The sequence below is a fragment of the Procambarus clarkii genome, chromosome 75, assembly GCF_040958095.1.
Source record: "Procambarus clarkii isolate CNS0578487 chromosome 75, FALCON_Pclarkii_2.0, whole genome shotgun sequence".
Taxonomy (NCBI): domain Eukaryota; kingdom Metazoa; phylum Arthropoda; class Malacostraca; order Decapoda; family Cambaridae; genus Procambarus; species Procambarus clarkii.
The window spans coordinates 1,947,358-1,964,964 of NC_091224.1; the positions used below are offsets into that span (position 1 = coordinate 1,947,358).

A 17,607-nucleotide genomic window follows, 5' to 3' on the forward strand; every position below is an offset into this window, starting at 1 on the left:
AGCGTCACCATGACCCACCAGCGTCACCATGACCCCACCAGCGTCACCATGACCCCACCAGCGTCACCATGACCCCACCAGCGTCACCATGACCCACCAACATCACCATGACCCACCAGCGTCACCATGACCCACCAGCGTCACCATGACCCCACCAGCGTCACCATGACCCCACCAGCGTCACCATGACCCACCAACATCACCATGACCCACCAGCGTCACCATGACCCACCAACATCACCATGACCCACCAGCGTCACCATGACCCACCAACATCACCATGACCCACCAGCGTCACCATGACCCACCAGCGTCACCATGACCCACCAGCGTCACCATGACCCACCAGCGTCACCATGACCCACCAACATCACCATGACCCACCAGCGTCACCATGACCCACCAGCGTCACCATGACCCACGAACATCACCATGACCCACCAGCGTCACCATGACCCACCAGCGTCACCATTACCCACCAACATCACCATGACCCACCAGCGTCACCATGACCCCACCAGCGTCACCATGACCCCACCAGCGTCACCATGACCCACCAACATCACCATGACCCACCAGCGTCACCATGACCCACCAGCGTCACCATGACCCCACCAGCGTCACCATGACCCACCAACATCACCATGACCCACCAGCGTCACCATGACCCCACCAGCGTCACCATGGCCCACCAGCGTCACCATGGCCCACAAGCGTCACCATGACCCACCAGCGTCAACATGACCCACCAGCGTCACCATGACCCACCAGCGTCACCATGACTCACCATTTGCAATACTTTTGTTCAAAGTTTAAATTTATATCTTGACTTCTGCATCAAGTTAAAATCACGGATTTGTAGCTGCGATGGATATGACTGTGTGGTCAGGCCAAGCTCACCTCTGGCCAAGCTCTACTCTGGCCAAGTTCACCTTTGGCCAAGCTCTACTCTGGCCAAGCTCATCTCTGGCCAAGCTCTCTTCTGGCCAAGCTCACCTCTGGCCAAGCTCTACTCTGGCCAAGTTCACCTCTGGCCAAGGTCTCTTCTGGCCAAGCTCATCTCTGGCCAAGCTCTCTTCTGGCCAAGCTCACCTCTGGCCAAGCTCTCCTCTGGCCAAGCTCTCCTCTGGCCAAGCTCACCTCTGGCCAAGCTCTACTCTGGCCAAGTTCACCTTTGGCCAAGGTCTCTTCTGGCCAAGCTCATCTCTGGCCAAGCTCTCTTCTGGCCAAGCTCACCTCTGGCCAAGCTCTCCTCTGGCCAAGCTCTCCTCTGGCCAAGCTCACCTCTGGCCAAGCTCACCTCTGGCCAAGCTCTCCTTTGGCCAAGCTCACTTCTGGCCAAGCTCTCCTCTGGCCAAGCTCACCTTTGGCCAAGCTCTCCTCTGGCCAAGCTCTCCTCTGGCCAAACACTCCTCTGGCCAAGCTCACCTCTGGCCAAGCTCACCTCTGGCCAAGCTCTCTTCTGGCCAAGTTCACCTCTGGCCAAGCTCACCTCTGGCCAAGCTCTCCTCTGGCCAAGCTCTCCTCTGGCCAAGCGCTCCTCTGGCCAATCTCTCCTCTGGCCAAGCTCACCTCTGGCCAAGCTCTCCTCTGGCCAAGCTCACCTCTGGCCAAGCTCTCCTCTGGCCAAGCTCACCTCTGGCCAAGCTCACCTCTGGCCAAGCTCTCCTCTGGCCAAGCTCACCTCTGGCCAAGCTCACGAAGCTAACCTCTGGCCAAGCTCACGAAGCTCTCCTCTGGCCAAGCTCTCCTCTGGCCAAGCGCTCCTCTGGCCAAACACTCCTCTGGCCAAGCTCACCTCTGGCCAAGCTCTCCTCTGGCCAAGCTCTCCTCAGGCCAAGCTCATCAAGCTCTCCTCTGGTCAAGCTCATCTCTGGCGAAGCTCACCAAGCTTACCTCTGGCCAAGCACTCCTCTGGCCAAGCTCACCTCTGGCCAAGCTCTCCTCAGGCCAAGCTCTCCTCTGGCCAAGCTCACCTCTGGCCAAGCACTTTTCTGGCCAAGCTCATCTCTGGCCAAGCTCACCAAGCTCACCTCTGGCCAAGCACTCCTCTGGACAAGTTCACCTCTGGCCTAGCTCTCCTCAGGTCAAGCTCACCAAGCTCACTTCTGGCCAAGCTCTCCTCAGGCCAAGCTCACTTCTGGCCAAGCTCTCCTCAGGCCAAGCTCATCAAACTCACTTCTGGCCAAGCTCTCCTCAGGCCAAGCTCACCAAGCTCACCTCTGGCCAACCTAACCTCTGGTGAAGCTCGCCTCTGGTCAGCTCGCCGAGTGTCAGCAGCGTCAGAGCGAGAGAGAGAAGAAAAGGAGAAAGAAAGAAGGCACGAGTTAGAAATATTGTGATTAGGTGGTCGGAGAAAAACAACGGAAACGAGTGGTTTCGATCCGGTAAGGAACATCAAAATGGTCCCGAAATTCAACGAGAAGGAAGTGTCGAAGTTCTTCGCAGCCTTCGAGAAAGTTGCAGCCTCTTTGGAATGGCCAAAGGAGAATTGGGCCATCATGATACTGTCCGTCTTGACTGGGAAGGCCCAAATCGCCTACTCCACGTTGTCCCTTGATGACTCCTGTGATTACGACAAGGTGAAGAAGGTAGTGCTCATGGCTTACCAATTGGTGCCCGAGGCTTACAGGCAGAAGTTCAGGAACCTGAAAAAGACCTCGGAGCACACGTTCACCGAGTTTGCGACCATCAAGGAACGGCTTTTTCAGGAGTGGTGTGCCTCTCGGAAGGTGAGGACGAAAGAAGAACTCGAACAGCTCGTTTTGTTGGAGGATTTTAAGGAATGTGTCTGGAGATCTGAAGACATACCTAGAAGAGCAGCAGGTAGAGACCTTACGTGCAGCAGCCACTATGGCTGAAAAACACATCTTAACGCATAAGTCTTCCACTAGGTATGTCCCTAGAAATTACCCACGTCTGTTTGGCAAACCTCGTCAGGAAGAGGAGAGACCTGTCCCACAAAGCGCTATGAAGACGCCCCCAAGTAGCCCCCGAAGGAGTAGTCCTAGCAGTCCGAAACACCGTAGTCCGAGGAGGAATGTAGTGTGTTGGACTTGTGGGCAGAAAGGGCACGTTGCTGCTATGTGCCGAGGCAGAAGAGGTAGCGGTCCACGTAGGGAGGTGATGCTGATGGGCTGTGTGACACCACCAGTAGGAACCCAGTCTCTGATGACTAGTCAGGAAGGACCAGGATTGTTTGCCCCTCACACTTCAGGCGGGTATGTAACGAGTGATCATACTGGTAGGTCAGTTGTAGTGTTCAGAGATAGTGAAGCAGCCCAGTCCCTGATCGTGAGAGACTCGTTACCCGAGGGAGTGAGAGTAGACGGGAGACAAAAGGTTGTCCTGGTTGGGTTTCCTATGACGCAGTACGTGGCCCCTTTAGTGCCAGTACATCTAGACTCGCCAAACTTCAGCGGCATATGTGCGTTGGTAGTAGTTGATACCTTGCCTATAGCTGGGATTGACGTAATACTAGCCAACGACTTGGTGACAGATTGGAGCAACAATCATCCCAAGATTGTGGACGAGTCAGCCGGAACAGCAAGGTCCGAGGTAACAGCAGGAAATGGTAATATCCAGGTACAGGCAGACGTACAACTACTTAACCTGTTTAATTCTCCCTCTCACCAACAGATTGACAGCATTCTAATAGGTTCTCCTGAATCTTCTCCCGACAAGAAGCATGAGGTTTTGGTGACAAGAGCGACTGAGCAAGAGGAGAGGTCTCGTGTACAAGCACCCACGGATACCCAAGAGTCTGGAGTGAAGGCACATCAGTACTTGCAGTATGGCAAGGTACAACGTTCATTGAACCGGCCAGAGATTTCCCAGACGTCAGAGGTATGTGAGGTATGTGCGAAGGTTCTAGTGCCCTCTTCGGTCAAAACCAGGCTTGTGGGAACCGACCTGTGAGATTTATATTTATTTAATTTATATGAATTTATATTTACGTTAATTTATATACTTCGATAGCAATTTGTATAATGATAAGTGGACTGTATTTCTGCAATAATCTCATAATCTCACAAATCGATCCTCTACACATTAGGGGGGGTTTATATTACACATATGCAGCCAATCAAATTACAGTAATTGCTACATACATTGATGAGGTTCCTTCTCTTATAGTACAGCAGGTTAGTCCACCAGGTATAACTAGAGTGTAGACACCAAATTATCCTCTTTGAGGTAGCTTCTATCACCCAGTAACTGGTGCACATAATCTTGCATCCTCGTCTTGACCTGTCAAAAGTGCGCTAGCTGTGAAGCCAGAATCCTATATATGACAAGCTATATCAGAGAAAACACTATACAGTACATGGAACTTTAAAGACCTGGCTTAATTACCTTTAGTATGAGGCGATTTCGCGTTCTAACCGGCTAACCCTATATCCTGACATTAATGGCCATAAATGAATGATAAACGGGTTTCGGATAGACACTTAACTTGTATTTGTAGACAGCGTGTTGACAATGGTACACCTTTGGGTTCCATAACACTACGTCCAAGTAAATTTAACAGGAGCCGAATTTGCTCCCGTGTGAGCCTCTGGTCTCATATAACAATGATGGCTGCCCCTTCCTCCTCTCTCGCCTGGCCTACTTTGTCCAGATTTCAGAAAGTGATAGAAGGGTCACATTTACTCTACTTTAATATTGATAATTAAGTTAATTTATATAAGATGTTTTTATGATGGTAAAGTCCAAAGACTAATGTATTTAAGAATAATTCCCAGCAGAATAGCTGGTGAATTATAATGGTATGTGGTGATGATATCCCGTTTTCTTTAGACGGTAATTCCACTACAGGTTACGTTTTCTATGGGTAACTTGTTGGTAACACAGCTCTTATCTGTCTGTATGATATTATTAAATGGTGTCGGATTTTCCGACAAGGCTAATGGATATAGCCGGGTATGGACATTACAGTCCCATGAAACTTATCCCTAAGTTAGCCAAATGTTTCTTGGCGGTATTTTGTTTAACCCTCCTATGTATTCTAAGTAAGGACCAGTGGACGACCCGACAGATGATGGCTCCTATGAACATCGTGAAGAGGCCCCAGGGATTGGAGACTTGCACTGTGAGTGTTGCAGTCGAAGAAGGGTGATGGTGGATACAGGAAGTATGAGAAATGATATTATGAGTGACTGTTTCCGACAGGTTGACACCCCCCCCCCCCCCTCCCCCCCCCGCGTGATTGCTGAGCCTGGATTCAGCGTTATACGGAACGTTGGTCGACCTGATGGTGGCAGAACGAACACCATCTTCCAAGTACAAGCAGCCCTGTTGGGACTAGGTGTGGGCCTAGTGGACGATTATGCTGTGAGTACTGACTTAACAACAATCGCTGTTACTCCAAATTATCAGACCCCTGTATTCCAGGTTCCCGTCTCTCTGAAGGACTACCGGACCGGTACAAGAAATGCCGTCTGTGACCAGCCATCAACGGTGCCACGAGAGAGGGAGGTGTCGATTCACCCCGGATCACGCCTGTGCCAATCCTTACTCGAGAAGCGTGAGATCATTAAGCCCCCGATTAACATCTCGGTGAGGTTGTGGGAAGGCACGTCAGGCAGGTCATTGCCTACCATCCTCAAGTTTTTCTTGTGCCAGAATCTCCCATTAGGGCAGTTTTGCGGACAAGACATCCTCGCCACTCCAGTCCATTGTTTATGTGAGTCCGTTTGGAGTTTTACCCACGTACTAATTTGGTTTGTTTTCCCTTTTATAGAAACCCAAACCAAATTCTTTTTGGTGGGGAGGTGTTATGGACCCGAATCCAGCGTCGGAGCACGAAGCAGTGACGACAACGCCATCTGTGAGTCCGCTCCCGAAACCCACTCCAAATGGACAACACCATCTAGTGAGGACGGGATATACCGGCCACAGGTGCTGGATTCCTGTCTTCATCAGCTCATAACATAGCCGCTGCTGACCTCTGGTGAGGTGGCGCTTAGACAGCAACGCGATCTATGGAATGAAGAGGTAGACGTTTGTGTCTAAGCCTGTAAGTGAGGTTCACTAGAGCGTCCCAGTATTAATGACGTGTCTGATTGCAGTGTCAACCTGGGACTGCTGTATTGGACGATGGATCAGTCTACCCAAGGCAGCCAAGGTCTCTTCACGAGTCTGCTTTGAAGACGCTGTGAGTCACCCCCGGACGAACTCTGTTGAGAGTGTAATAGCCTGCCTGAGGCGTGGCGGTGTCGGGAATCGCCTTATCCGGGGCTGGCTGGTGGAAGAGACTAGCCACTGTGGTGCTTAGTGAGGAGAGTGATCAGCGGGATCACACGAAGCTTCTGCCTAGGGCTCGCAACCCTAGTATCGGTCGTGGAGTGGCCTACACAGCGGAGCTGATTAGTACCTGCCAACTACGGGCTGGATTGTGGTTGAAGGCCTCCACAATGAAGCACCCAGTGGGACTGTGATTTGGCTGGCCTGTGGCCAGGGTAGATTCGTCAAAGAGTCATAGTGGATTCATCGTGGGCCATGGAAGAAGGAACCAGGGCTACCCAGAGTGAGCACCGTTGAGCATCCAGTGTCTTCAGAGGAAGACGAACCTGTACATAATTGTGTAGTTATAATCCCCGTGTGTGACTGATATTTATTTATGGTGGAAATATATATATATATATATAAATTGGAACATTTGTATCCCTCCCCCTTTAATTTAACTTGCATTACGGAACACACGCCTTGAAAGCCTCTACTAACTTGGGGCCGGATTCCCAAACTCTACTACCATCAGAGAAGAACCCGGTTGCGTCCCAGTAGGGCCGTAACACAGGGGAGTGGGGGGATGGTGGGGAAGGACGAGAGGATGGGGGAGTGGGGGATGGTGGCTAAGACGAGGGGACGGAGGAGTGGGGGAGGACGAGAGGATGCGGGAGTGGGGAATGGTGGCGAAGACGAGGGGACGGAGGAGTGGGGGATGGTGGGGAGGATGGGGGGAAGGAGAAGGGATGCTGTGCCTCAGCAGCGTGCACGCATTGCTGAGCCACAGCAACGCGGGGCCGGGTACAGCTAGTATGTAGATATATAGAAATGTCTGTCTGTTCGAGACTGGAGACCAAACGGGAAAGAGACAGGAAGAGAAGTGAGAAAGCAGGGGAGAGAGAGAGACGGGGCAGGACAGGGAGAGGAGACAGGCATAGAAGGGTTGGGGAGCGGCAGACTAACCCCGGGACCCGCCGGGTAATACCCCCTCCCCCTTACTACTGTATATTCCAGTCCTATACCAGAATATTGCCCAGGCTATTGAAGGCTCATACCATACCTGAGCGGCTCTGAAAAATCTGTTCTACCTAACTTTTCCAGTAATGTTTCCCGGGCAATAAAATGTTATGAAAGCCAATAGAATGTTCCCTGGGTGTATGGCCAGCCGCTCTCCCTCTCTGGGTGTATAGCCAGCCTCTCTGGGTGTATGGCCAGCCTCTCTGGGTGTATAGCCGGCCTCTCTGGGTGTATGGCCAGCCTCTCTGGGTGTATGGCCAGCCTCTCTGGGTGTATGGCCAGCCTCTCTGGGTGTATGGCCAGCCTCTCTGGGTGTATGGCCAGCCTCTCTGGGTGTATGGCCAGCCTCTCTGGGTGTATGGCCGGCCTCTCTGGGTGTATGGCCGGCCTCTCTGGGTGTATGGCCGGCCTCTCTGGGTGTATGGCCGGCCTCTCTGGGTGTATGGCCGGCCTCTCTGGGTGTATGGCCGGCCTCTCTGGGTGTATGGCCGGCCTCTCTGGGTGTATGGCCAGCCTCTCTGGGTGTATGGCCAGCCTCTCTGGGTGTATGGCCAGCCTCTCTGGGTGTATGGCCAGCCTCTCTGGGTGTATGGCCAGCCTCTCTGGGTGTATGGCCAGCCTCTCTGGGTGTATGGCCAGCCTCTCTGGGTGTATGGCCAGCCTCTCTGGGTGTATGGCCAGCCTCTCTGGGTGTATGGCCAGCCTCTCTGGGTGTATGGCCAGCCTCTCTGGGAGTATGGCCGGCCTCTCTGGGTGTATGGCAAGCCTCTCTGGGTGTATGACCAGCCTCTCTGGGTGTATGGCCGGCCTCTCTGGGTGTATGGCCGGCCTCTCTGGGTGTATGGCCGGCCTCTCTGGGTGTATGGCCGGCCTCTCTGGGTGTATGGCCGGCCTCTCTGGGTGTATGGCCGGCCGCTCAGCCTCAAACTTCTCATGTTTTTCGGAGCTGAAGCTCCAGTCAACATTCATGTTTCTACAATATAAAAGCCGTGATACCGATTGTTGGCCTCACTGCTGTACGAATGAATTGTTATGATAATTTTATAATAAACTCTATTTTATATAAGATATTGTCAACACCTTAGCTTTTAATCATGGGTTTTCAATTTGATTGACAGTTGAGAGGCGGGACCTAAGAGCCAAAGCTCAACTCCCGCAAGCACTACTAGGCGAGTACAGGTGGCAACACTGAGGGTGACACCCTGCAGGGACCTCTTCAACACCACAGGTGGCAACACTGAGGGTGACACCCTGCAGGGACCTCTTCAGCACCACAGGTGACAACACTGAGGGTGACACCCTACAGGGACCTCTTCAACACCACAGGTGACAACACTGAGGGTGACACCCTACAGGGACCTCTTCAACACCACAGGTGACAACACTGAGGGTGACACCCTACAGGGACCTCTTCAACACCACAGGTGACAACACTGAGGGTGACACCCTACAGGGACCTCTTCAACACCACAGGTGACAACACTGAGGGTGACACCTTACAGGGACCTCTTCAACACCACAGGTGACAACACTGAGGGTGACACCTTACAGGGACCTCTTCAACACCACAGGTGACAACACTGAGGGTGACACCCTACAGTGACCTCTTCAACACCACAGGTGACAACACTGGGGGGGGTGACAACACTGGGGGGGGTGACAACACTGGGGGGGTGACAACACTGAGGGTGACACCCTACAGGGACCTCTTCAACACCACAGGTGACAACACTGAGGGTGACAACACTGAGGGTGACAACACTGAGGGTGACAACACTGAGGGTGACAACACTGAGGGTGACAACACTGAGGATGACACCTTACAGGGACCTCTTCAACACCACAGGTGACAACACTGAGGGTGACACCCTACAGTGACCTCTTCAACACTGAGGGTGACAACACTGAGGGTGACAACACTGAGGGTGACAACACTGAGGGTGACAACACTGAGGGTGACAACAGTGGGGGTGACAACACTGAGGGTGACAACACTGAGGGTGACAACACTGGGGTGACAACACTGAGGGTGACAACACTGGGGGTGACAACACCGAGGGTGACAACAGTGAGGGTGACAACACTGAGGGTGACAACACTGGGGGTGACAACACCGAGGGTGACAACAGTGAGGGTGACAACACTGAGGGTGACAACACTGAGGGTGACAACAGTGAGGGTGACAACAGTGGGGGTGACAACTCTGAGGGTGACAACACTGAGGGTGACAACACTGATGGTGACAACACTGGGGGTGACAACACCGAGGGTGACAACAGTGAGGGTGACAACACTGGGGGTGACAACACTGAGGGTGACAACACTGAGGGTGACAACACTGAGGGTGACAACAGTGAGGGTGACAACAGTGGGGGTGACAACTCTGAGGGTGACAACACTGAGGGTGACAACACTGACGGTGACAACACTGGGGGTGACAACACCGAGGGTGACAACAGTGAGGGTGACAACACTGGGGGTGACAACACTGAGGGTGACAACACTGAGGGTGACAACACTGGGGGTTACAACACTGAGGGTGACAACAGTGAGGGTGACAACAGTGGGGGTGACAACTCTGAGGGTGACAACACTGAGGGTGACAACACTGAGGGTGACAACACTGGGGGGGGTGACAACACTGAGGGTGACAACACTGAGGGTGACAACACTGGGGGTGACAACACTGGGGGGGTGACAACACTGGGGGGGTGACAACACTGGGGGGGGTGACAACACTGGGGGGGGTGACAACACTGAGGGTGACAACACTGAGGGTGACAACACTGAGAGTGACAGCACTGAGGGTGACAGCACTGCGGGTGACAACACTGAGTGACAACACTGAGGGTGACACCACTGAGGGTGACAACACTGAGGGTGACAACACTGAGGGTGACAACACTGGGGGGTGACAACACTGAGAGTGTCAACACTGAGGGTGACAACACTGAGGGTGACAACACTGAGGGTGACAACACTGAGAGTGACAACACTGAGGGTGACACCACTGAGGGTGACAACACTGAGGGTGACAACACTGAGGGTGACAACACTGGGGGGGTGACAACACTGAGAGTGACAACACTGAGGGTGACAACACTGAGGGTGACAACACTGAGGGTGACAACACTGAGAGTGACAACACTGAGGGTGACAACACTGAGGGTGACAACACTGAGGGTGACAACACTGCGGGTGACAACTCTGAGGGTGACAACACTGAGGGTGACAACACTGAGTGTGACACCACAGAGGGTGACAACACCGAGGGTGACAACACTGAGGGTGACACCACTGAGGGTGACACCACTGAGGGTGACAACACTGAGGGTGCCAACACTGAGGGTGACAACATTGAGGGTGACAACAACACAGGTGACAACACTGAGGGTGACACCCTACAGGGAGGATGTTACCAACACAAGCTCCGAGATAATCTCTCCCAACCTATTCTTTAAGGCATAAATAGTACATATAATAATGGCCATATTGTCCAGGTATAATACCCAGACCCTTCACTCTAAACTCTAGCAATCATGGCATTATCTGCCCCCAAGTGGCTCTTTAGTGCCACTTTGCACTCTAATGTCACCCTCCCGACGATCGTGTTTCGCTGATCACACATATATAAAATATTGCCTCACATCTACGGCCTCCCATGTAACACTACTCACACAGGTAGACCATTCTACTCTCGTCTACCTCACAACACTACTTCTGTCTACCGCCTCGTAGCGTTCTGCTCCCTCACATGTTGACTGAAGTTTAAATTATTAGTTTAAAATAAAATTCCTCCTTGAATTGCCATATTTTGTTATGGATTCATTAATTTTACTAAAGGGGGAGGGAAGAGAACTATCAAGAGAAACAGCCAAGCCATTACGACTATATAGCACATGGAAGGGGTCAGGATAACGATTTCTGATGGGACGGTGGGAAGGAATGGTGCCCAACCACTTGGACGGTCGGGGATTGAACCTGCATGTCCACCGCCCAGCCCAAGTGGTTGGACTTTATAGAAGGAAGTAAAAGCATGCTATGTATGTTAAGATGTATTGTAGGCAAAGCTGTATTTTCAAGAACACATGACTCGCTTAAATATTGAGAAAGCAAACATTAACGATTGTAAGCTTGTGTGTAGTTCAAAGTGATAATTGGAACCCCTAGAGGTTGTGTGTAGTTCAAAGTGATAATTGGAACCCCTGGAGGTTGTGAGTAGTTCAAAGGGATAATTGGAACCCCTGGAGGTTGTGAGTAGTTCAAAGGGATAATTGGAACCCCTGGAGGTTGTGGGTAGTTCAAAGTGATAATTGGAACATATTTAGTATAGTGTGAGTTGCATTTACGTGCAACAGATGGCACTGGTTTTTTTTTTAAAGCATGTTTTTACCTGTCACAGCTGTGTCATCTATTTAATCTATATAAATAAAAATATAAATGTTTGTTTGTTTAAAATTGCTAATCTCTGAAAGTTCTTCACCAATTGCTTTGAATTTTTCACACAACATTACATTTGCATCTGAACGTGTTTTTATATACATGCTATATAGATGTCACTTCTGTGATGGGAAAAAACATGCTTTTAGGAAAAAATGTGTTTTTAATGTAAGGGGAAATCTTCAAAACCTCTACCGATTGCTTTAAAATTTTGACACAACGTTCCATTCGAATACGCACGTGAATTTATATGCCTACTATATAGATGCCAGGTAAAATATTAAATAAAATATAACAGGTAAAAACATGTTTTTTTTTTAAATATCAGTGCCATCGGTTGCTCATAATAGCAACACACGCTATACTAAATATGTTACGATTCCATTTCAATATTTATGATTGCATTGATAAATTGAATTTTCATAGATTTCGATTTATTTTCATTTTGATTTAATTATTTTGTGTGACATCGAATAAACCGAAATCTATGAAAATTAAATTTATCAATGCAATTGGTAACATTGAAATGGAATCGTAACATATATAGTATAGTGTGTGTTGCTATTACGTGCAACCGATGGCGCTTTTTTTTTTTTTTTAAACATGTTTTTACCTATCATATTTTGTTTTATATTTTACCTGGCATCTATATAGTAGGTATATAAAATCACACACGTATTCGTTGCTAAGCCACAGCAATCTTTTCCTGTCTCCCAGTCTTCCCCCTCCCCAGTCCCCTCATCCTCTCAACCATACCCCCCTCGTCCCCCCCCCCCCAGACCATTTTCCCACTCCTCCGTCCCTTAGTCCTCCCAACCATCACCCACTCCACTGTCCCCCTTATCCTCCTAACCATTTCCCCACTCCACCATCCCCTCTTCCTTCCCACTATCTCCCGCTCCCTGTCCCCTCGTCCTTCCTACCATTGCTCCGTTCCCCGTCCCCGTGTCCTCCCCACCATCCCTCACTCTCATATCCCCCTTATCCTCGCCACCATTCTCCATTCCCTTCCCCTTGTCCCCACCATCCCAATCTCCCCCATCCCCTCGTCCCCGTGGCTGTACCCGGCCACGATTTGCTGTGGCTCAGCAACGCATGTGCATTGCTGAGCCACGGCAACCCTCTCCTGTCTCCCAGTCCTCCCTACCATTCCCCCCTCCACCATCCCTTTGTCCTCCCCACTATCCCCCACTCCAGCGTCTCCTCATCCTCCTAACCATTTCCCACTCCACTGTCCCCTCGTCCTCCCCACCATCTCACACTCTCTCGTCCCCTCGTCCTCCCTACCATTTCCCCCTCCCCTGCCCCTTCGTCCTCCCCACCATCCCCCACTCCCATCATCTCGTCCTTCCCACCATTCCCCACTTCGTCCTATCAAACATTCCCAAATAATCTGATCTTCCCATCAGAAAATTGGTAACATCAAATGATCTGATGTTCCCATCTCTGAAATATAAGAAAAACAGTTAAAAATGAAAAGAAACAATGAAAAAATAAAAAATAAACTATACTCATGAAATGAACGATATGGTAAACAACTCAGCTCAATTCCAACGCAATGTCACACAAAATATTCAAATCAAAATCAAAATAAATCGAAATCTATGAAAATTCAATTCATCAATGAAATTGGAAAAATTTAAATGGAATCATAACATATTTAGTGCAGCGTGTGTTGCTTTTAAGTGCAACAGATGGCGCTATTTTGCAAAAAAGTAAGTTTTTACCTGTCACAGGTGTGGCATCTATGCTTATTCCCAAGAAATGATTGGTATGGTAAACAACACAGCTCAATTCCAACACAATGTAACACAAATTAGTTAAATCAAAATGAAAATAAATCGAAATCTATGAAAATTCAATTTTTCAATGCAATTGGAAACATTGAAATGGATTCGTAACATATATAGTAAAGTGTGTGTTGCTCTTATGTGCAACAGATGGCACTGTTTTTTAAACAAGGAATGTTTTTACCTGTCACAGGTGTGGCATCTATACTCACACTTACAAAATGAACGGTATGGTAAACAACACAGCTCAATTCCAACACAATGTCACACAAAATAATTCAATCCAAATGAAGATAAATCTAAACCTATGAAAACTAAATTTATCAATGCAATCGGATGCATTGAAATGGAATCGTAACATATTTAGTATAGCGTGTGTTGCTATTACGTGAAACAGATGGTGCTGGTTTTCAAAACAAGCATGTTTTTACCTGTCACAGGTGTGGAATTTATATAGTAGGTATATAAAAACACGCGCGTATTGGAATGGAACGTTGTGTCAAAATTTCAAAGCAATCAATGTAGAACTTTAGAGATTACAGCGTGTTTGGCTCTTACATCTAACAGATGGCGATTTAAAAAAAAACATGTTTATTCCTCTCACAGGTGAGGCATGTATATAGTAGGTATATATAAACACGCACCTATTCAAATGAATTGTGTCAAAATTTCAAAGCAATCCGTAAAGAGGTTTCGAAGATTTCCCTTACATGAAAAACACTGTTTAAAAAAAAAAAACATTTTTTTCCCTTGTCACATTTATATAGTATGTATATAAAAACCTGCTCGGATGTGAATGGAACGTTGTGTGAAACTTTCAAAGCAATCGGTGAAGAACTTTCGAAGATTAGCGATTTTGAACAAACGAACATTTACATTTTTTATTTATATAGATTTGTGTAGCCAGCGAGCAGTGCCACAAAATCATCGCGGGTGTCAGAATTTGACCCTGGCACTCTACTGTCTCTTGAATTCTGGCGACCCGACCAGCCAATATCCGTCCCGTACCGTAGACCATGTACCCTGCAAAACTGCGTGAGCCTGAAACTTAAACGCTAGCTTGAAGCGATTGGCCTCCTGCACCCTCTGACAGACAGACAGTCATTCTCTCTCAAAGTACAGCTTATAATCTCATATATAACTAATCATCAACATGCTACTGTACTGTTTGTCATCATTACAGCCACAGGTTCCAATCTGCTTCCTTCTCATTGCTCTCTTGCATTGAAAGAAATTAAAATTTTCCGAATAATTTCCTTAAAAGCAGAGTGAACATTCGCGCCGCGTCATTACCACTAAGAGCAGCGCTCCGCTAAATGCTGTTTGTACACAACACCATTATCCCGCTCCAGCATAATAATTACTGGGAAAATTAATTTTTGATTCCACCAGCTATCTCAGTAAAGTTGAAGTGTTGGGATCACTTCAGAGTTCTCAGTAGCCCAAGGTAACAGTAGCTCATGGTTCACAGTACCCCAAGGTAACAGTAGCCCATGGTTCTCAGTAGTCCAAGGTAACAGTTGCAAGTGGTTCTCAGTGGCCCAAGGTAACAGTTGCAAGTGGTTCTCAGTGGCCCAAGGTAACAGTAGCCGATGGTTCTCAGTAGCCCCATGGTTCTCAGTAGTCCAAAGTAACAGTAGCCTATAGTTCTCAGTAGCCCAACAGTAGCCCCATGGTTCTCAGTTGCCCAAGGTAACAGTAGCCCCATGGTTCTCAGTAGTCCAAGGTAACAGTAGCCCCATGGTTCTCAGTAGCCCAAGGTAACAGTAGCCCATGGTTCTCAGTAGCCCCATGGTTCTCAGTAGCCCAAGGTATTACTGGCAACAGTAGCCCCATGGTTCTCAGTAGTCCAAGGTAACAGTAGCCCCATGGTTCTCAGTACCCCCAGGAAACAGTAGCCCATGGTTCTCAATACCCCCAGGGAACAGTAGCCCATGGTTCTCAATACCCCCAGGGAACAGTAGCCCATGGTTCTCAGTAGCCCAAGGTAACAGTAGCACATGGTTCTCAGTAGCCCAAGGTATTAGTAGCCGGTGGTTCTCAGTAGCCCAAGGTAACAGTAGCCCATGGTTCTCAGTAGTCCAAGGTAACAGTAGCCCAAGGTAACAGTAGCCCAAGGTAACAGTAGCCTATGTTTCTCTGTAGCCCAAGGCAACAGTAGCCCATGGTTCTCAATACCCACAGAGAACAGTAGCCCAAGGTAACATTAGCCCATGGTTCTCAGTAGCCCAGGGTAACAGTAGCCCCATTGTTCTCCGTAGCCCAAGGCAACAGTAGCCTATGGTTCTCAATACCCCCAGGGAACAGTAGCCCATGGTTCTCAGTAGCCCAAGGTAACAGTAGCCGGTGGTTCTCAGTGGCCCAAGGTAACAGTAGCCGATGGTTCTCAGTAGCCCCATGGTTCTCAGTAGTCCAAAGTAACAGTAGCCTATAGTTCTCAGTAGCCCAAGGTAACAATAGCCCCATGGTTCTCAGTAGCCCAAAGTAACAGTAGCCCCATGGTTCTCAGTAGCCCAAGGTAACAGTAGCCTATAGTTCTCAGTAGCCCAACAGTAGCCCCATGGTTCTCAGTAGCCCAAGATAACAGTAGCCCATGGTTCTCAGTAGCCCAAGGTAACAGTAGCCGGTGGTTCTCAGTGGCCCAAGAAAACAGTAGCCGATGGTTCTCAGTAGCCCTATGGTTCTCAGTAGCCCAAAGTAACAGTAGCCTATAGTTCTCAGTAGCCCAAAGTAACAGTAGCCCCATGGTTCTCAGTAGCCCAAGGTAACAGTAGCCTATAGTTCTCAGTAGCCCAACAGTAGCCCCATGGTTCTCAGTAGCCCAAGATAACAGTAGCCCATGGTTCTCAGTAGCCCAAGGTAACAGTAGCCGGTGGTTCTCAGTGGCCCAAGAAAACAGTAGCCGATGGTTCTCAGTAGCCCCATGGTTCTCAGTAGTCCAAAGTAACAGTAGCCTATAGTTCTCAGTAGCCCAAGGTAACAATAGCCCCATGGTTCTCAGTAGCCCAAGGTAACAGTAGCCCCATGGTTCTCGGTAGCCCAAGGTAACAGTAGCCCCATGGTTCTCAGTAGTCCAAGGTAACAGTAGCCCCATGCTTCTCAGTAGCCCAAGGTAACAGTAGCCCAAGGTAACAGTAGCCCCATGGTTCTCAGTAGCCCAAGGTAACAGTAGCCCCATGGTTCTCAGTAGTCCAAAGTAACAGTAGCCCCATGGTTCTCAGTAGCCCAAGGTAACAGTAGCCTATAGTTCTCAGTAGCCCAACAGTAGCCCCATGGTTCTCAGTTGCCCAAGGTAACAGTAGCCCTATGGTTCTCAGTAGTCCAAGGTAACAGTAGCCCTATGGTTCTCAGTAGTCCAAGGTAACAGTAACCCCATGGTTCTCAGTTGCCCAAGGTAACAGTAGCCCCATGGTTCTCAGTAGTCCAAGGTAACAGTAGCCCTATGGTTCTCAGTAGTCCAAGGTAACAGTAACCCCATGGTTCTCAGTTGCCCAAGGTAACCGTAGCCCCCATGGTTCTCAGTAGTCCAAGGTAACAGTAGCCTATCGTTCTCGGTACCCCAAGGTAACAGTAGCCCATGGTTCTGAGTAGACCAAGTTAACATTAGCCGGTGGTTCTCAGTAGCCCAAAGTAACAGTAGCCCATGGTTCTCAGTACCCCAAGTTAACATTAGCCGGTGGTTCTCTGTAGCCCAAGGCAACAGTAGCCCATGGTTCTCAATACCCACAGAGAACAGTAGCCCATAGTTCTCAGTAGCCCAAGGTAACATTAGCCCATGGTTCTCAGTAGCCCAGGGTAACAGTAGCCCCATTGTTCTCCGTAGCCCAAGGCAACAGTAGCCTATGGTTCTCAATACCACCAGGGAACAGTTGCCCATGGTTCTCAGTAGCCCAAGGTAACAGTAGCCCATTGTTCTCAGTAGCCCAGGGTAACAGTAGCCCCATTGTTCTCCGTAGCCCAAGGCAACAGTAGCCTATGGTTCTCAATACACCCAGGGAACAGCATATGGTTCTCAGTAGCCCAAGGTAACAGTAGCCCCATTGTTCTCCGTAGCCCAAGGCAACAGTAGCCTATTGTTCTCAATACCACCAGGGAACAGTAGCCCATGGTTCTCAGTAGTCCAAGGTAACAGTAG

The 17,607-nt window shown here is 49.4% G+C and overlaps 1 protein-coding gene across 1 annotated transcript; it reads left to right on the plus strand.

Annotated features, from left to right (window-relative positions):
- Positions 1 to 3,363: 3,363 nt before the first annotated feature.
- On the plus strand, positions 3,364 to 10,703 carry LOC123771774 (ribosome-binding protein 1-like). The gene is made up of 5 exons (XM_069313452.1): positions 3,364 to 3,585; positions 3,640 to 3,801; positions 5,392 to 5,556; positions 9,271 to 9,856; positions 10,498 to 10,703. The coding sequence occupies exons 1-5, from the start codon at positions 3,364 to 3,366 to the stop codon at positions 10,701 to 10,703; spliced, it is 1,341 nt and encodes a 446-aa protein (XP_069169553.1).
- The last annotated feature ends 6,904 nt before the right edge of the window (positions 10,704 to 17,607 follow it).